This window comes from Diceros bicornis, chromosome 5 (assembly GCF_020826845.1).
Source record: "Diceros bicornis minor isolate mBicDic1 chromosome 5, mDicBic1.mat.cur, whole genome shotgun sequence".
NCBI lineage: Eukaryota > Metazoa > Chordata > Mammalia > Perissodactyla > Rhinocerotidae > Diceros > Diceros bicornis.
Window position 1 is genome coordinate 51,309,045 of NC_080744.1, and position 20,740 is coordinate 51,329,784.

A 20,740-nucleotide genomic window follows, 5' to 3' on the forward strand; every position below is an offset into this window, starting at 1 on the left:
ATGGTTTGGGGTTGGGGGGTAGATTCCCTTCTAACTGGGAACCTTCTAAGGAGGCAAAGATACTTAGTTCTGAATTAACACTTGGAACTCCTTTTCTCATAGCAACAATGTTATAAATAGTGGTTAGGTTACAAGGTTAGCCTGTTGAAGGAGCAAAAACACGCCTGAAATCCAGCCCATTTGTAACTTTGTTATTATATCATCTTCTGGATATTTCACTAACAACCAGACTTTTGGAACATGACCTGTTTTTGTAAAGTGGAGATTATCTGTGTTAAGTTTATAATCATGCTAGTTCACCAGATACAAATTCAAGACGGTCTTGAGAATTCCGTATGTTGCTGCAAAGGACTAGACCAGAGAATATCACCCAAAAGACTGGTTTGGGAATTTTCTATTTAAAAATGAATCACAGTTTTTGTTTTTATTAGAATAGAACTTTATTTGAGGCATCGATTTTTAAAAATGTTTTTTTACTTTAAAGTATGCAATACATTTTGATACATTAATCTTGATATATATTTATCATATGAGAAGATCTTAAAAAATAATGTCGAATGGCTTATGATCAAAACAAATTGTGTTGAACTTGATAATTATAGGAATAATTTCAGCATTATAAATAAAAAATGAAAACAAATACCATTTAAATTTGAGTTAGGATGAAATACACTTGTAATACAATTTTACGTCTATGTTAAAATTTGTTTGATTATAGAGAAAATATAGGCTAAAATTATGTGCTTATAATTTCTAGAAAAATATGATGTCCTCACTTCATGAAAATCACCCTATTTATTCTCCAGCCATAGAATGCATTTGAGATACTTTTCTATCTGGGATGAGGGGTGTGTTGCTTGATACAGGTTCCTTCTGGACCGTCTGCCCACACCTGGGAGACGAAAGGGACGATGGTCAGGGGCTGGGGGCTGGTGGGAGTGTCTGGTCTCATTAACACACTGTTTTATCTGAATCACAGGATCATCCAAGTGAATATTAGTCAGATGAAAAGCAAGCTTTATATTTTCTCAAGCTCTGATATCCGCTATGATATTTCACAGAAGTGATATTTAAACAATCATACGGTAAAATCCTGTTTTAACAAAAATAGTTTCCACATTCAGTTCTATATAATGACGACATTCCAAAGTGCATGGGCCCATATTAATATTACTTTGCTGATGTGGAGAAAGTGAATTCTAATAGTAAGATCCATGTATAGGTAAATCTATGTATACATATATATCTGGACGTATTCAACGTCAGAGATGTTCCTACTTCCTTGTATATTAACACTCATTTTTAAATAAAGAGATTCTTCTTTGGGAGTGTAGTTAGTGTGCACACCTGACTTGACAAAATCTGATGGTCAGCACAAAGCACAAAGCATCTTCTGGTTGTATGATACGGCACAGAGCATCTTAATGGAACTTACAACAATCTTACATGACAATGAGGGTGGGCATTGTTCTCATTTGACAGATGAAGAAACAAGAGGGCAGAGATGTTAAGAAAGTTGCTTCAGCTTAAACAGTTGGTAAGTGATAAAACTAGGACTACATCTGGTGGTCTTGCCTGAATGCAGGTTAACACAGGCGAAGATAAAACACGAGGTGCGCTGATGTGTGAATTACTTTCCCTAAGCTGAGCTGTTGACGGGGTGTCTGGAAAGTGATTCTGCTCCTCTACCAGGAGAGATCTCTACCAGGTGCCGACAGGTGCCCATCATTTTATATACCCTAACCAATTTAAACCAATAGTCAGAAGCACTTCTTACAACTCTCAGAGTATATATGTATTTAAGGAGATTCATAACATATATCTACAATTATTCCTAAATCCCCAAGATACCATATTGAGAAATAGGTTTAACTTTTTGCAAGAGCATATTCTATATAATCATTCCAATACAGCTATGAAACCTATAAATACAGTCTTGGCACACTTTATCTTTCCCTTTCCTCTTATTCTGCTCACCCCTACTTTGATTGTTTACATACCTATAAGTTCCTTGAGGCTGGGGACTGAGCTAGCTCTCTTCAAAGCTGACAGCTCGCACCCCCAGGGCCTAGCACAGAGCTCTGCACACAGCAGGCATGCAGGAAACGTTTGTTGAATGCATGCACAGAACTTTTATGCACTTCAATTTGGTTAAAGTAGAATTCTACCTGTAGCATTCTGCCTAAAGAGTTTTGGATTTATAGTAAAACACCATCATTTTCATAGTAAACAGTATTTTTAAAAAGCATAATACCGTAATAAATTTAATACAAATTATGCATCTTAACTATTCTTTGGTTATTTTTAACAAATTATTTGGTTTTTTGATTAAAGTGAAATACTGAAAATACAAAAATGAAACTACAGAAAAGAGCTTAATCTGTAAACATAATAAACCCTGTAAACATATATTCACTACATAATTGGGCAAGTGTACAGAATGACTAGTAAAGGAAAGTACTATACGTTTAACTTAGTTCTTCAAGGCATATTTAGAAATACTGCTTTGTGGAGCTTTAATGTCTGAAGACGGAATTCTTTAAACTAAAACATGAGTGATGACTATACCAATGAACCATCAAGACACACAGGCAAGAGGAAGGCGTTAACACTTTTCACCCTTTGCAAATCTGAATTTGCTTCACATGTCTTATGAACCACTTTGTTTAGTAAAACTATATATTCACAAAAGCCAAATACTTTTAAAATGAAGAAGTAAACAATTTTTTGCAAGTGAGTCAGTTGACTAAAAATATAGGTAACACACTTTCCAAGGTTTTTCCAAAAATCTAGGCAGTAAGGTGCATTAGGCAGGTCTACAAAACAATAAATAGCTGCAGGCAGCACTAAATATATTGTTGTTTACTCCATATTAAAGTATTCTTTTCCAAATTTCAGTTTCCCTTCTCAAAAAGCATCAAACTTTTCACATATGACACTTATCACAAATATTTCACAGTTATAATTTCAGTAGTTTAAGAACTGCCTGGCAAATACTGTAAAAGAGGTAAATGTTAAGGACAAAACTCACTATTTCAGGTACACAGGACTTCTATCCTCGAGTGTGAACTCTAAAGATAGGATGCGACAACTGTGTAGATGCAACACGTTACTTAAAAGTGAGTGAAATCATGAAGTTGTCATACTATTTCTTCTAACGCTTTTATAAGATTTTCTCCATATCTGGGAAGAATCAATGGCCATGTTTTAGTAGTTCCCTGGAAAATTTTAAGTCAAGACTTTGCTTATAAAAAAGTGGCAGTAAAACACCGTGGATTGTTATTTGTCTTCTAATCCACTCCATCAAAACCCTGAGTGTTCTCAATCGCCATCTGAAGTTTATCCCATAATTCTTCGAATGATTCATAGGGTGGCAAGTCCAAACGATTAAAGCTGAAAGAACAGAGAGGAACTGATGATGACAAACACTGACAAAGCAAGTACCCTCACAGCAAACCCAGTAATGCTGCTACCCATGATGATGTGTCCCAACAGCACTAACAGACACTTGATCACCTGGGGAGAAGGAAGACACAGAATTGGACTCTAGGCATGGACTTGCCCCACGACTCCTTGGTGGAGTCCTCTCACCCCCACCTCCACCTCCACCTCCAAATGTCTGGGTTCCCCTATCACTTTAACCTCCAAAAGAGGATGTTCTAGCCCCTCTTGGGATGGCCCATCACTCATGTGATGGAGGCAACACATGGTCAACAGTTGATGGGCCTCTCCAGTGCTCAGCTACCTGGACATCAAGTCCAGGCCTGCCTGGTAAAGGAACACCTGTTCTTGGGTTGGTGTTGGTGTTGTTGCCTCCTCTTCCATAGCTGCCACTTACAATAGCACGGAGTGGGCTAGACCTTCTGTACCTAGACTAACCGTAAGAGGAACTTCACTCTCCGAGGACTGGATCTCTCAGGGTCTAAGAAACTGCTTACCACGTATGAGCTCTTGGCAGCTTTTCAGGGGTACCCCACTGTTCAACTGTAAATGACTGTGGTCCATTTGAGCCTGTAAGGAAGAAGAGCTGCTTTGGCTTCATTTACTCTTAACAGGAACCCTTAGGCATTTCACAACTCACTTTTTCTAATGAACTTACACACAGAGGGAACTAATCTAATTTCTTTAAACTCAAAAGAAATGAAAGCTGTCCTGTACTTGACGGCTTTATTGCCCAGCCATGAAATGAGGATTTCTCTTCTAATAGTTCATTTGTGACCACCGTATCCCTCTGCCCCTGGGGTGGCATGTCTTATGGTGATTTTGCTGTTTCCTAGCCCTGTACACAATTGCATTTCCATATACTACCTCCTTCATGGGTACATAGAGAAAATGAGTGTTTTCTTTCTTTTTTGAGTCCCACTGAAAATAGCTTTACTTTTTTTCTGATTGTGTAATCTCACTGCAAAAAATTAAAGCAATAGAGAAAAATATAATGAAGGATGTAAAAATCACCTCAAATCCCACCATTAACTCTTGAGTAAACATCCTATCACGAATCTTTCTGTGCATGTGCATATCCAGAGAGAGAATTTTATGTGCATGTGATCATGTTATACATGCTACATTTCTCTTTCATTAGGGACATTTTTAGAAACTCCTTTTTCTTCAGAATTTTCACGTAGCTCTTCCTTCTCCAATTCTCAACATCCTCCACCCACCCAGTAATCAATGCTGACAACCCAGTGTGTAACCTTCCATACTTTTCTCCATGTCTCATAATCATATCCAAATACATGAGTGTGAGTATAACTGTCAGAAGCAGCACTAAAAATATTTAATATTCTCAATATTACAGTTTTCTCAAAAAGCATTACTTTTCACACATCACCCATCACAATTATGTTCACAGTTAAAACTTCAGTACTTCTGTCACTGTTTTCCATAACATGGAATCAAACGCATTTCCCTGCCTCTTGATTCTCTCACCGAAACTATCCATCGTGAAAACTCCCTCTGAGTCAACTGACATAAACTTAATATACTTTTTATTGGTTAGATAATATTGCATTGTAATATTAACATTTTGAAGGAACTTCTATTTCTTTTCGTAAGTATATAAGAATTCGAATTTACATTCTAATACTAACAACTCTGGCTCTGTGTGTAGGATATCTTCCTCAAATTTCAAACAGTTGGTGAAATCAGTGGATGGCTGTAGGCCCAGACTGCATACAAGAGGGAAGTGGAGCTAGAGGTGGTAAGGGGTGTTGCCCTGCCCTGGTTTTCTCTACAAACTGGCTAATGCGCAGGAGAAAGGAAAGGAAGGGGAGCAGGTGAAACCACTAGAAAGACAAATGCTAAGAAATCCAATTAGGCAAGGAAGGAGCACATGGTTAGTGGCCAAGCTCCTGCCTCACTCTTCTCACTGTGAGTGTGACTCTAGGTGGAGAAGTGGCAGCTGCTTGACAGGTTCTGCAAACAAATATAAATGAAGCTTAACAAGGAGACCAGGTTTGCCAAGGAGGAGACGGAGGGGGTTAGCAATCCCATCAGAGAGCAACAGCTTTCTATTTGCACAAAAAATTCAGCTTAGCGACTACCTAGGCAGCAGTCCCTGGTTTCTAGTTCCCAGAGCAATTCTCATCTTCTTTCTGGCTCTGAGTAGGGCTCCAATCTTAGCTATGCCTTCTCTGAAAGAGTTGTTCTTCTTGGTATCTTTAAAAGCAAGTAAATGTCATTCCAATAGACAGAATATTAACTGATGTGAGAAAAGTTACCGTGATCTACATAAGAAATAGTACTTTTTTAAATAAAACACATCTCTAGTGTTATGAGGTAAATCAACCAGAAAATAGTCTGACAGGATATAGAGAATTTCACTTTATAGAAAACTGCATTAATAATAGTTCTGAATATCAAGAAATACATGCAGACTTATCCCTAGCCCTGCCATTTCCCACAAGGCTGAGGAATAGTAGCCTAATGAGATTCTCCACCCTCCAATCACCACCGCCGCCGCCACCACACACACACACACACACACACACGGATTCCACGAGCAAGTAAGTCTTGGAAACTCTGCTTTTTTCCATAGTAAAGGTTCTGAACAAGTCCCAAAGAAATCTAACTTTGTTTAATCCAGTATTCCCATAGATGTAGTCTACTATGATACTCTTTGTTTTTTGGTGTATACTTATTAACATTCCACGGAACCTTCCATGCTGCCCTAAACTACCACAGTACAGGCAATGTTTTTTCTGTAATGGGATGCAGAGTGAGAATCAAATTTAAAATTCAAGAATGGAAAGTAACTCAAGTCATTTCATGTTTCCACTTTTCTCCTTTGTTTTCCATGTTTCCAGTCTTCTCTGATTGCAAGGTGTATATATATTTTAGCCTACTTCAGTGTATCTAATTATATAATTTTAAAGTCTTACTTCTTTTTTATTAAGCTAAATGTTTGTATAAATGATAGAAGCTTGAAGACTAATCAGCCATGAAAAAGACAATTGGCATCACTCCATTTTTTAATGATCTACAGAAAATCCTTACCATATAGTTCAGCAAATCCATTCATGGGCACACGGGATGTGCCAGTGACAAACTGAAGTAATCTTATTCTTTTTTCTGAATCCATCATTAAAACAGCCTGAATAAGATAAAAACAGCACTAAGGAATATCATTGGAAAAAAGGTAACAAAACTATCCTGAAAAATATGTTATCAGAATTTAGTTAAAGCATTAATGATCACTTATTAAATTTGCATGTTTCTTTTAGTTTTATTTGTGTTTGTGGGTGGTTTACAAAGTTCTTGAAACTTTATTTCCAAGGCTACATGGTAACTCTTTAGAATTAGGGATAGCCTAATAAAGTGACAAAAATTTCTTCTCAGGTGTGACTCATGGCTTTTAAAAAATTATATTTATTGATATTACTGAGTGACATACACATTTCTCTATAAGATGGAAAATCACATTTAAAGGAGCCATGCAGGAGTCCCAGAGAATACACTGCAGGTTCTTACATGCTTTCTTGAAGAGTCCCTACTTTAGTAAGGAACTAAGTGCCTGTCTCAGTTATCACTGCCCTTTATACACTCTGAGCACTTTATTTAATTATCTGGAAACATGTATGAAGGTCGGGACCACATCCAGAAGGTAGATGTGTACAGTACAAAATCAAAGATAATTTTTACTGGTATATATACATATATATATATATTTGTCTTATCGATATGTAATCCACTAGTATTGTTAAATATGATTGAATCTATCGTACAGTAATTTATGAAAATAGGAGCTTTCATTACCTTCCAAAACCACTGTATGACTTGATGATTGATATTGTAGCCATTCTTATACTTTGTATGTTCTCTCCAGTCGTTCACATCGACGTCTCCCAATCCACACATAAGAAGCTACATGAGAAGAAATGTCAAACTGTAGACAAGAAAAGTAATGGGTACAAAAGTCCTGTTTTAAAATAAGAATAATATTTCTTACCTCTAGTTCATTTTCATCGAAAATTTTGATGAGATCCTGTGGTATTAGTTCAAAAAATCCCTAGTAGAAAGAATGTATTTAAAAAACTTGCTTAGCTGGGTCAATGGACAACCCTATACTTCAGCTTTTGGGTGCTACTGGAGAAAGCCCACATCCATATAGATTCCTACCACTGCACATTCATGGGCTCACAACTCAACCGAGCTTTCACTATCGGCAAGAAAATGAATGTATCCATCGTCTGTGCTCCCCCACTGATTCCTCAAAGTGGCTATTTTAAAACCTCCCCACACTTCTCAAGCTCCTCCTCTCCCATGGCATCCCTTCTTTACAGCAGATAATTTCTATTTGAGAGAGAAAATAGAGGTGATTTTGCAGGATGGAATTCCCTCAACCTTCTGCATCCCCACATACCAACCAGCACCACCATCCATCATGGCCTCCTTCCCACTACAGGGGAGAGAGTACCACTTCCTCTCTGTGCTTCGTTTGCTCCCTCAAAGAGGTCATCTTACTAAACCTCCTTCTCTTTATTAGCACACTCTTTAAACATTTAAATTTGTTCAAGCCATATCTACCTTAAAAACAAAACAAAAAAAAGCAAACGCCTCTTTCTTCTCTTTATAGCCAAGTTCTTGACAGTGCCATATCTTACTGAATCCACTTGCTCATCTCCCATCTACCCCTCAACCCACTGCAATCTGACCTCTACACCACTGGTTCACTGAAGCTGTCCTGGAAAATGTCCAAGACAGCTTTGTGGCTAAATCTGATAAACACTTTCTAGTTCCATATCTTATTTGACTTCTCTGCACTATGATATTGTTGAAAGTACCTCTGTTCTTGAAACTTGGCTGTTGATGGTTTTTCTCTTTGTCTCTGTCTGCCTTTCCTAATTTCCTTTGAAGTCTCTTTCTACTGTCCATGCCTGAAATGCTGGTGTTCCCACATCTCCACGTGTGGCCATCCACTTTCATCGTTCTTACCCTTCTTTCTAATTTTCCATCTTATCTAGTCCACAGCTCCACTAGACATATGCAGATGACCCCCAAATCCACACTGCCACCCCAGATCTCTAGCCTTTAAATCACCCTATGCTATAGCTTTCCCTTCCTGAACACCATTCAAATGCACACGCAGCTCTCTTCTCACGGCCATCTTAGTTCCTGCCCTTACCGTTCCTCACCCGGATTACTGTAGCACTTTCCCAGCTAGCCTCTGCTGCTAGTCTTGCCCTACTCTAACTCACTACATACCACTTCCAGAATGATCTGACCAAAATGTAAATTCAATCCTGGCGTCTTATTGTTTAATAGCCTTTAATGCCACCTTCCTTCCCCTCACCGGACTTCAGAGAAAACTCCAAACTCTACCTTTGTTTCCAGTTTAACAAACAAGACCTTCATAATCTGGTTCTGCTCAACTCTTCTCCACTTGTTTTACCTCTTGCCTCCTCTTATCCAGTAGATGAACTGCTTGTATTTTCTTTAATGTGCCACCGTCTGTCTTATTGCCAGACTTCACACATGCTGCTCCATCTGCTTAGAACTGTATTTTCCTCGTCTCTGTGGCTGGCCAATCCCTCTAGTCCTTCTCTGCCCCGTCCTCCACCTCTCCCTGCTCTGGTGTCTACCTCTCCTCTGTGCTTACCTAGCACTTCAGGCTTGCCTCTGTCCGTTTCACTCTAGATTCTCTGCCCTTTGACAGCAGAGTCTATGTCTTTTTGCCTTGCATACCATGACACATAGTTAGTGCTCAATATTGAATAAATGAAATACCGTGTTATAAATATTTAACAGATTTAAAGTTAGCTTAAGAAATGAGTGGCCTGGCAATAGCCTAAAGGTCTATCAATTGGGAAGTTTAAATAACTTATGAGTTTATATTATGAATATATTTTGACACGTAAAATCTCCAATAACTATTGATAAGAGAAGAAAGCAAGCCACCAACCAACATGTATAGTGTGATTCCATTTAGGAAAAGAAACAAATGGTATTTTCCACCGTCACTATAGCACTCTCGTCCTCTGCTCACCTAGGTTACTCAGGGTGAGCAGGGGGACTGGGAGAGGTGGGGGCAGTGACAGACGTGCAGGGGCCTGTTGATGGCTACTGCACGGGCTTCCTGAATGACTGAGCTTTAGCGGGGAACAGCTATTCATGTAATACTTTGTTAATATGAGAATATAATTAAAAGTGGTTTTAGAAAGCAAGTCGTATACTAATTTTTCTCAGACGTGATGAGGCCCAACATTTAAAACTTATGGATTGTACTTTGAAATTATAGAAGAACAAACAAAAGAAAATGAATACCTCTTTGAAAGCAGCCATTTGCTTCTGGATTCGGTTTACAAATCGCCACTGTATTACAAGACTAAAAAGAAACAACACATTTCATCTTTTTCACACGAACCAAGAAAAACATTTAAGGTATATTTATTCCAGTTAGAAACAAAAGATAAAGACTAGCTAAGCCCAAGGCAAAAACTGAATATGAGTGGCTGATACGGCATTGTTACAGAAAGAGAAAAAGAACACTGAGACCCCAGCTCTGCGGAAAGAGAAAGAAGGTAAGAAGAGTCCTCCCAAGAAGCACAAACTTATTTCCAGTCAAGTACTTACTACATTTAGTAAAATACTTACTAACAAAATACTTACTAAATATATTCCTTTTTGTTCTTATTGGTGACAACTATTTCTGATCCACCATTTTTCAACTCATGTTGATGTGTCTAAAAGTAAGCATGATACCTTGATATGTTATTTTAGTGAAAAAAACAAAATAAAGTATACACATTATAGTTATACCAGAAACCTGGTGTTTTAAATAAACCCATTCAAAAACTAAGAAAACTTAAAATATTAGTTTTACTAAAATAAATACAGGATGAGTCAGAGCAGAAATTCTTGCTGAGAGATAGCTTTTGTTACTGGAAAATAAATTTAAAATAGAACACAGAAATATGTTCAGGATACACATTATTTAACATCTAATCTTAAGTTATAACATTTGTTTCATAATTTATGCACTATTTTATTTAATCAAAATTTACAAACCTGTCCAAAAAGTTCTTCATCTATGACAAACCTGAGGTCCAATTCTGTTGGATCATTTTCAAGAATCCATCTTAGTGAATTGTAATATTCACTATCCTAGATGGGAAACATTATATATTTAAAATTTGTATATAAAAAGAAGACACTTGACCCTGCAAAAAAAGGATGCTGAGAGTCTGAATAATTGGACAAGATGAACAGGTCAGCTGGACATTTTTTCCATAAACACACAAGTATTATATGTGTAACATATACTAGCCATATGGATGGCTAGTAAGAGTGAGAGTAAAAATGCATATATCAACAGAGCGGTGCCTACTTTAAAGTTTAGAAATCTATCTCTGTGTGGAAGCAGTAGAGATACAGATTTTACTACCTAGTGAAAATGTCAAAGAAAGCAGTTTTCAGATGAATCCTAACTTCTGTGGACACCCAGCAGTACCCAGCATCTTTCTCATATGGCCTATGAGACTGTGTGTGAAATGTTTAAGCAGCTATGAGGAGGTTGTTATTTATACCTGGCCCAAGTTAAAGGAAAATATGAAATTTAATACAGAACCTCAATTTATCAACCCAAATAGCTGTGCAATCATACGATTTCTAAAGAATTATACTGTTCACAGTGGTAATGAGTCACAAGAAAGGAATAAAAAATGAACTTAGTACCCAGGAAGAAGTCTTGGAAATCATGTGTACCCACAGTGTGCGAGGTTATTCAGTATAGGTAGCGAGGCTACAGTCAGGGCTTTAATGCTCAGGTTTCTGTGTTTTTGTAGTGGCCTAACCTCAAGGCGTTGCCTTTGGACTGCTATTTTGAAAACATACGCCACTCATCATAAAAGATCACAATTCACATATTGATGCAACAGATACATAAAAATGTTGTATAGCATGTTACAGTATTTAGTGAGAAGTTTACTGATATCTCCAACTTTGAAATGCATCAAAAAATAACATGGATTGGACAATAAGATGGGTGGACAGATGGACAGGTATGTGATAAAGTAAGCATAGAGAAAAAGCCAATTGTGGAATCCTGGTGGTGGATACACACATGTCCACCATAGAAATTTTTCAATTTTATTGTATGTTAGAAAATTTTCATAATAAAATGTTGGGGAAAATGTTCATTTGTATTTTGGAACATTATAATCTATTAATTTCTTCACCATTAAAATCTAACTTTAAAATACTCAGTTGCCTGTTAAATTATAATTTATAAGTGAAAAAGACATACCACTGATTCCATATCATGAAGTATTATTGGTTTGTGTAGCATCATCTTGTAAAATGGGCGGATGAAAAAACCTTGCAAAAAATCAAATACATTTAAAATGATTACCAAGTGAAAGAAATAAGAAAATAGAATTAAAAAACAAATTTTATGCTTGATACTAACCATCCAACAGTTTTCCATGGTAGACTGCCATTCCAGCTACCCGGCCAATAAACTTGAAGTAGGAGAGGTGATCTTCATTACACAATCCAGAATTTGGATTTATCTGTAGTGTATAATTATCCCTGTCAAGACAACCACATTTAAATGATCCTCTCTATATTTCATATAAAAATTTTCATATGACAAACAATTATAAATCATCTCCTTCTTTTTAGAATTGTTTATCTCTATTAGAACCACATTAGACCATTGGATTTAATGGTTTTAAAAATAGTCATTTCTGCCAAAAGGTAGAAACAACCTAAATGTGCATCAACAGATGAATGGATAAACAAAATGTGGTATATACACATAATGGGATATTATTCAGCCTTAAAAAGGAAGGAAATTCTGACACATGCTACCACATGGATGAACCTTGAAGACATTATGCTAATGTAATATGTCAGTCACAAAAGGACAAATACTGTATGATTCCACTTATATGAGGTACCTAGAGTAGTCAAATTCATAGAGACAGAAAGTAGAATGGTGGTTGCCAGGGAATGGGGGACTTAGTGTTTAATGGGTACAGAGTTTCAGTTTGGGATGATGAAAAAGTTCTTGGAGATGGATGGTGGTGATTATTGCACAACAATGTGAATGTACTTATTGCCACAGAACTATACATTTAAAATGGTTAAAATGGTAAATTTCATGTTATGTATATTTTACCACAATTAAAAAAAAAGTTATTTCTGAAACAACATTAGTTACAGTCTCCCTTTTCTGGCACATTGTAACATACATTTTCCTTGCATCACACAACTTGGTTACTTTCAGAACAGCAATTTTTTTCCTGTATACAGCCATTGTAAAGTTACTTACGTAGCAGAATATTCAAACAACCCATAATAAGGGTTAAACATTTCCTTCGAGATCAGGAAGAACCATTCTCTGGCGACTCCTCCATAATCTAATCCCTTTTCACCATCAAACTCAATCCACAGTCGAGCCTTGAGGAAGTCTGCTCTCTTGACACCCATAATCCTCCTGTAGGAGTCCTCAAGAACAGTGGCACGGCGAAGTTTCATTTCAAATTTGTTTGGAATGTCATTCTGAAAACCCGGAGAAGAGAGACTTATGGTTTAAATCAATTCAACATGATGGCAAATTTGTCTCTCATAAAAGTTATAAAATTCACTGTACTCCACCCTGTGCTCAAGACCCTTTTTCAGGGAAAACACGACTAGGAATATTGCTTATATTTCCTCTATGGTATAAAAGAATTCCTTTTCTCTAATCACATAATAATACAGACTTCTGATTTTTATATCTGAAGAAGAAGCTATTGATAGTGGTAATAATGCTCACATGAAGGCGTGTCATGAACAGTCCTTTCCACAGAAGTTTCAACGAGGACCATTCTGTGACCGACAGTCTAGCTGTTGCCTGCTACTTGTTCCCTGCCTGTTGCTCCCGGGGTTTGTCCCCACCTCCACCATTCCTCCTCGGAGCCTACCCTGCTTCCCTCATTAACAGGCGCTAACATCTACAGACTGTGCCAGGCACTGTTCCCAGCATTTTAATTTCATTTTAACCAGTAATTTCATTTACTCTTTGTAATAATACTATGAAGAAGCTACTATTATTATCTCCATTTTATCAATGAAGAAACTGAAGACAGAAGTTAAGAAAGTCTTAGCTCCTGAGTCTTTGCTCTTAATGAAGGAATTACAGGCCTCACTAATCTTTGGTACATCCTTTGCTTATGCGACAAACGTAGATAACTATGCTTTTAGGCAGACCTTATTGTAAATTTTAAAGAAATATATCTGAATATTTTATTCTTGAGTGCTTCATGTGCAATGTTCAAGTGGAAACCATGAAGAGAAAACATGCTATCAATATTCTGTCACTTCCGAAAAAGAAAAGAGGGTTAGCTGTAAGGACAAAAAATATTTTTACTATCAATATATTTAGGAAAAATGGAAAGCCCTATAGAAACAACAATACAAGTAATTTATATAAGCAATATAAGCAGTTTCTGCTGCTGCATATACAATTTAAAAAAGATGGTAAGATTGGAGAAAAGCAATTTTAGACTAGACACTAGGCAACCAGTGCAGGTAGGTTACTCACCAAGCATTTACTGAGGCCTGCTCATGGACAGGCCCCATGCTAGGTAGGTACCATAGTGGGGCCAGGGATGGGAGGAAAAAGGAGAAAAACATGGCATAAGATGTGGTTACTTCCTCAAGGAGCTTACGATCTGGTGTGTATGTGAGAAACAATGTAAATGTTACTAATTCTGAGACTTAACAGAGTAGGAAAATTGCTAATTATAGAGATATACGCAACGTTTTGTGGGGTCCTAAAAGATTGAGCTATTAATTGCAAGTGAGGCAACAAAGGAGACTTTAAGAGGAAGTCTTGACAGGAGGGGAAGGGAGAGAGGGACTGAGGAACAGCAGGCTAAGAGAAGAGCTCGCAGGAGAGGTCTAATCTGCTTCATAGGTAGTAGTAGTATACCCTCAATATACTTTAGAGGGTATAGAGGAGGAGGGGAAGGGAAAGGACGGATTACAATGGAAGAAAAAAGTGGAGAAGTCTGGAGTCTGGGGCCAGACAGTGGAAAGGGGGAATGCCGACCAGGAAGAGAGTTGCTGAGCAGGGGTGCATGATCAGACTGCTGTGTTCTCAGAAGCTGACAGGGTAGAGCGTAGGGGGTGGTTTTAAGGAAGAGAGACAAGAGGCATGCTGGTCAGTTAGAGACCCTGAAATAGACTGTGTGAGAGAAGACAAATGGACCGTGTGAGTGAGCAACAGCAATGGAAGGAAGAGAGGGATGGAGGAAAAACTTCCACGGTTGAGCTGAGCAGTGGTGTCAGGTGACCCTGAGTTCAAATCCCGGCTTCACTTCACTTTTTTTTTTTTTTAATAATTTTATTTATTTATTTATTTTCCCCCCAAAGCCCCAGTAGATAGTTGTATGTCACAGTTGCACATCCTTCCAGTTGCTGTATGTGGGACGCGGCGTCAGCATGGCCGGAGAAGCGGTGCGTCGGTGCACGCCCGGGATCTGAACCTGGCCGCCAGCAGCGGAGCGCGCGCACTTAACCACTAAGCCACGGGGCCGGCCCCTTTCCATGTCTTTTCTAAGGCTTAATTTCCTCATCTATAAAAAAGGGACAATAATAATATCTACCCTAATAGAGCTGTTTCAGAATTAATGGGATAATGCATTTCATGAGCTTACATGGTATCTGGCACAGGATGAGCTCAATAATGATTAGTCATCCTTATTCTTAACTAATAAGATGTTAAGGATAAGGCAAAAGAAAAGGTTAAAGACAGTTCAAGACTTTGTAGCATTGTTTTTTAATATTTTTGTCTTTATCTTGGTATTCTGCTCTTTTACTGTGATATGTCCAGATACAGATTTTATTTTTTTAAATCCTGCTTAGAACTTTTTGTTAAACTGTGAATTCAGAGTCTCAGCCTCTTCCCCATGCTCTTGAGTCTCTCCTTTTGGAACGACTCGATGTCTATTAATCTTCCTGTCGTGTTTTTACCTCTTTACGTGCCTTTGTTGCATTCTAGGGCATTTCCTCTCTTAACCACCAATATGATATGTCATGTTGGTTAAGAGGATGGACTCTGGAGCTAGACCATTTGGTTTGTATCTGGCCTTGCCACTAACAATTATGGAACCTGATCACATTGCCTAATCTCTCTGTGCCTTAGTTTCCTCACCTGTAAAATGTAATAATAACAGTCTCTTTCTTATAGAGTTGTTGTAGGGACTGCATTAATAATACATGTAGGGCCGGCCCCGTGGCGTAGCGGTTAAGTGCGCGCGCTCCACTATTGGCGGCCCGGGGTTCGGATCCCGGGTGCACACTGACGTGCCGCTTCTCCGGCCATGCTGAGGCCGAGTCCCACATACAGCAAGGAGAAGGATGTGCAACTATGACATACAACTATCTACTGGGGCTTTGGGGGAAAAAAAAAATAAAAGTTTAAAAAAAAAAAATAATACATGTAACTTGCTAAGAAGAATGCCTGGTATGTAGTGAGAGCTCAATAAATATTACTGCTTTAGTTATGGTTTTTGTGTTCTGTGACCTGTTTATAAAGGCCTTGTTCCATATCTCCTGCTGCCTGGGAGACATCAACAACTGGGTATTGTAACAAGTTTATAAGTGTTCAGAGTGGCAATTGGAGAAGCTGGTGCTTCTACTCCACCAGCATATTTTCATTAAGAATGAAAACATTTATTAGAAAAATAAATCAGTGAAGACTTAAAATCCCAAATCCTAGAAGTAGAAAACAAATTTCCAGAGTGATTTTGACACAGTTATTATTTGAGTTTAAAAAGTTGCTGATATTTTAGGATTTTATTAAGGCATAAAATTTTTGCGCTAAAAAACTATTATATTTCAGTTTTGTTAAATTTTGGATGGAAAAAAATCAGTGGTAGCAGGCCCACCATCTTGAATCTTTGGAAAAGCAGGCTTCTGGCTTCGAAGGCAAAGAACTGTAACCCAATATAGCCACCTAGTGGTAGTATTCCTAAACTGCAGGGAAAGGGGGAAAGTATGAGCAAACTATAGAAAGGCATTAAAAATGGTCAAAAATAAAGACAGACATAAAATAATTGTGGCCTCTGATGATATATAACAGGTACTCAAAAAATAAGCATCCTTTTCCCATAAAAAAACATTAAAAAATTACAAATGTAGAATTACAAATATAGAATATATTCTCTATTACTTTTTAAAATGCATTTCCCATACTTTCAATTTATATAACAATCATTCCTAAGAACTCACTGTAAGTATCACTAACCTGCTTCTTCAACTTTCTTCGGAAGAACTCATACTTTCTTTTGTAATCCCTGGAGTAGGGCACTGCCTTTAGTGGAAAATTTTAGAAAAATAAAGAAAGTTTAGGTTGTTTTTATTCCAAAACAATTCTACAAGTTCTCCTCTGGGTATTTTATGAACATAAGTTTAAGGTGTTAAAAGAAAAGTTTAATTCAAAGAAAAGCAAATACAAAACTTTAAAAATTTTAATTTCTCTGTGTAAGATAAAATTGTACTCAGCAATTTCTATGGCTGTAATTTTCATCATGCAATATTCTTGAAATGTAACATGCCAGAAACAGGAAATTTCTTCCAAGTAGAGAAATATTAGAAATGAAAATTTCCATTTCTAAAGAGACTTTCAAAGTGATTTCTCCATTAAGAGAACAATTTGAAAAATGTACTTTTTCCTTGAACTCTGAGGAGTTGCCTTTTTTATCCATTATTTTAAAAGACTAACCATGGAGACTAAAGAGTAATCTAAAAGAACTATATCTTCAATTTAATTATTTTTGTGGATTATAAAACAATTAAAATCTGAAAAACTAAAAATGGAAAAAGTAGCTATTTCCTATCATTAACCTGACTCAAGCGTAGTATAAACATATTACATGGTCATATTTAAGTATAAATATGACCATGTCCTATATATACATATATCTCATATTTTATGTATACAATGATTTCTACCAAAAAGTTCAAGACACGACCCCTGGAGTTGATAGGGTGCTGTCCTCTTCCTCACCTGATACTCTCTTGGCTCCTCTCTGATCTGGGGAGGACTGCCAACATTCTTTTTCAGGCAATGGCAAGCACCACCCTGAGCACAGCAGTCCACTGCCTTAGCATTTTGACTGTCTGGCTCTCTAGTCTCCCAAGGCTATTGTATGCAGAAAGGATAACGACCTTATATGCCCCTTGCAAACAACTGAGACCTGGAGTTGGGGTGGTGGGGGAGGAGAGAATTGCAAATGTGCTTTCTTCTCAGTGCCTGTAGGATTATGCCCTTGACCTTTCACCCTTGAAGAGAGAGGTGAGAGGACACTCCTATCAGAGCATACTAATACAAAGAGACTTACTGGTCCAGTTATTGCTACATTCTGCAACCGAGGATCTTCCCATTGTGTTCTTTTTATATCTGAAGAGAGAAAGAGAAAAAAGATGTTCTTTATTCTCATTCTCAAAATTCAATATTATAAAAAATAAAGTAATGAAAAATCACATTGTACATACTGTGATTTATGTAGAAGATTCTTCCATCTGTGTGAGTTCTTTCTTCCCATCCTGGCTATAATGAATAATGTATTTCAATTATTTTAGGAAAGGGTTTTAGATGTACAGGTAGAAAAACGGCATTGGTTATGTGGTTAATTTAATTTGCATATTCCAGTCTTTGTAGAAGGATCAACACTTTAATAACAACATTAACTATACTTGTTAAAAAACTACTGTATTCCAGGGCCAGCCCCGTGGTGTAGCAGGTAAGTGCTCGCACTCTGCTGCTGGCGGCCTGGGTTTGGATCCCGGGCACACACTGACGCACCGCTTGTGAGGCCATGCTGTGGCGGCGTCCCATATAAAGTAGAGGAAGATGGGCATGGATGTTAGCCCAGGGCCAGTCTTCCTCAGCAAAAAGGGAAGGATTGGCATGGATGTTAGCTCAGGGCTGATCTTCCTCACCAAAAAAAAAAACAACAACAACAAAAAGCTACTGTATTCCAAAATACAAAACGTTTGAGATAGCCAAGTTAGATTGGTAGCAATTCTATAATCTTACAGGTAAAGGCCCCAGATCACTGGAAGAATCAAGTGATGTCTTTCCTCTCAGATGAGCTGGAATTTTCAGTCTTGGATCTTCCTTTTTTGGTGGAGAAAATAAAGAAAACAATACACACACACATTTTAAAATCACGAAAGTCAATCTGTTCCTGTTTTCTAATATCAATGGATATTTAAAATATTCTCTTTAAAAAGTACACTTTTATTTCATTTGCTTAATCTGTGAAACAATAGTTTTTCCATCTAAAATCTCCTATTTTCAGGCTACACTATTCAGTTCTCAGAGTGGGATCAGTATGAACTCATGGTCTCTTTCACAGAACCCATTCAGAGTATTTTGCCCCACTCTTTAAGGATTGTGTCACCATAGAGGACTCTTCTCTAAATAAAAACTGGCAGAAGAGTGGGTCATTAAACTGGACCATGTGTTATATCTTAGCCCCTGAACATGCTTTTTGCCACCTATCTGTCAAGGTGTTGACTTATTAATATTTTTGAAAGATAGAAAGGTAAGCTCAAAAAGGTTATTAAAGTCAATTCAAATTGTTGAAGAGAACAAAATTCAATTTATTTGGATTATTTATATATTATTTTAATAAATAACATTAAACTATTTTAGTATTACTTAGGTACACTGGTCTTTTAAATAAATTAATCAAAATCTATTCATCTGCTGCTGATTTGCAGTAATTTTTCTATTAGTGGGGAACCAACTGCTAAACAACTTAAACCCTTATCTTAAAATAAAAATACTTATTCTCCTAGCCTCACAAGGTTTTTTGGGTATTAAATGAGAAATAGATTCAAAAGTGCTTTAGAACTATAAAGCCTCAGATAAAAGTAAAGGATTATTACTAAATATCTTCCTAAGCATTTATGGCTAGTGAGCTAAAAACTCTAAACAGGAAGTAAATGTATCTCTACAACAATCTCCAAAAATATTAAAAATAGGCACAAACATATCTTAAATAGAAATAATGCTATTAAGAATTCAATATATCTTTAAATGAAACTAGGAAAAGTATGTTATATTAATGTACACTTAAAGATTATAGAGAACTATACATAAGAGATTATTACTGTTGCTGCTATAAATTTAAACTGAAGAGTATTAGAGTTACCCAGGTGGTGGTTTTGGTGTTGTGGTCAATAAAGAAAGGCCTCCCATTTGGCGCATGCCGGACTTCCCAGCCTTTAGGAAGGAATCCTTGCTCTATTTCAGATGGCTGGGTCGCCTGCTGTGCTGAATCACCTGTGGGGACCTGTGGCTGAGTGCTTGCAGAGGAGCTCTGGCTTGATGACAGCTGACTGGTCTCCACTGTGGCCTAGGACATTAAATAAATCATGCTGTAATGTTTTATGGAGAACACACAAATAGCTGTCGTTAAAAAGGTAACTTTACCTGCAAACAGAATACATACTTATAAAAATGCCTAAACATCGGAGGCTCATTTTTCTAATAAAGCGTTTTGTCAAACTTTGTTTTTACAACAATTTATAATTTCTCAGCTAATTCTCGAGCGATGAGATGCTGGTTAACAAAGTTGTTGTGGGTGCACATGATTGAAAAAGCTAGATTGGTGGCCCTGTGCCCTAGCTGCAAGGGAAGCCATAGGGCCTACTGGAGGATGTTGTCTTTGCTCGTCCAAAAGACTCATAGAGTGGGGAATTCCCCATATGTAGAAGTGGGTTCAGATGCTGGGTAGACAAAATTAATGGCAAATATCCACTATAATGCTGAAATATTACACGGTAGTTAAAAGAAATACAGTGGATCTATACATAAAACAACAAAGATAGGGTTTTAAAATGTTGAGCAAGCAAAGATTTAGACTTATACAACAAAACATCTATGCAAAATTTGAAACACACAGACATAAACAATATTTTTCACTGTTTAGCTATCTATGTAAATATATAAAATAGGCTGGAAGAATACCGAACGAACTCAAAATGGTGGTTTCCTCTGGGTAGTGGGACCAAGCGCTTGGCTAAAAGGAATTTAGTTTTATCCTAAAGATTTTTTTTTTTAAATAAAATGTCTAGAAATGAATATGGTAATTTGTTAATAGTAGTAAATTCTGGGTGTTAAGAAAATGGGTATTTGCTATATTATTCTCTGTACTTTCAGTGTTAAAAATTTTTTCAATAAGAGAAATGGTGACAAGATAAAATAAATATTTTCCTAAACGCTTATGAGGAAATATTA

The 20,740-nt window shown here is 37.1% G+C and overlaps 1 protein-coding gene across 5 annotated transcripts in view; it reads right to left on the reverse strand.

Moving 5' to 3' along the window:
- Nucleotides 1-433: 433 nt before the first annotated feature.
- Nucleotides 434-20,740, reverse strand: part of NEDD4 (NEDD4 E3 ubiquitin protein ligase) — a 114,319-nt gene continuing 94,012 nt past the window's right edge. For all 5 annotated transcript variants that reach the window (XM_058541642.1, XM_058541640.1, XM_058541641.1 and 2 more), the window contains 16 exons: nt 19,653-19,856; nt 18,530-18,610; nt 17,986-18,040; nt 17,832-17,890; nt 16,736-16,801; nt 12,773-13,002; nt 11,906-12,027; nt 11,744-11,814; nt 10,507-10,602; nt 10,108-10,181; nt 9,763-9,823; nt 7,448-7,507; nt 7,255-7,362; nt 6,496-6,592; nt 3,939-4,011; nt 434-3,393 (listed from right to left, as the gene is read on the reverse strand). In XM_058541642.1, the coding sequence (XP_058397625.1) occupies nt 3,291-3,393; nt 3,939-4,011; nt 6,496-6,592; nt 7,255-7,362; nt 7,448-7,507; nt 9,763-9,823; nt 10,108-10,181; nt 10,507-10,602; nt 11,744-11,814; nt 11,906-12,027; nt 12,773-13,002; nt 16,736-16,801; nt 17,832-17,890; nt 17,986-18,040; nt 18,530-18,610; nt 19,653-19,856 (1,560 nt within the window). In that variant the 3' untranslated portion in view covers nt 434-3,290. The remainder of the gene's footprint in view (nt 3,394-3,938; nt 4,012-6,495; nt 6,593-7,254; nt 7,363-7,447; nt 7,508-9,762; nt 9,824-10,107; nt 10,182-10,506; nt 10,603-11,743; nt 11,815-11,905; nt 12,028-12,772; nt 13,003-16,735; nt 16,802-17,831; nt 17,891-17,985; nt 18,041-18,529; nt 18,611-19,652; nt 19,857-20,740) is intronic.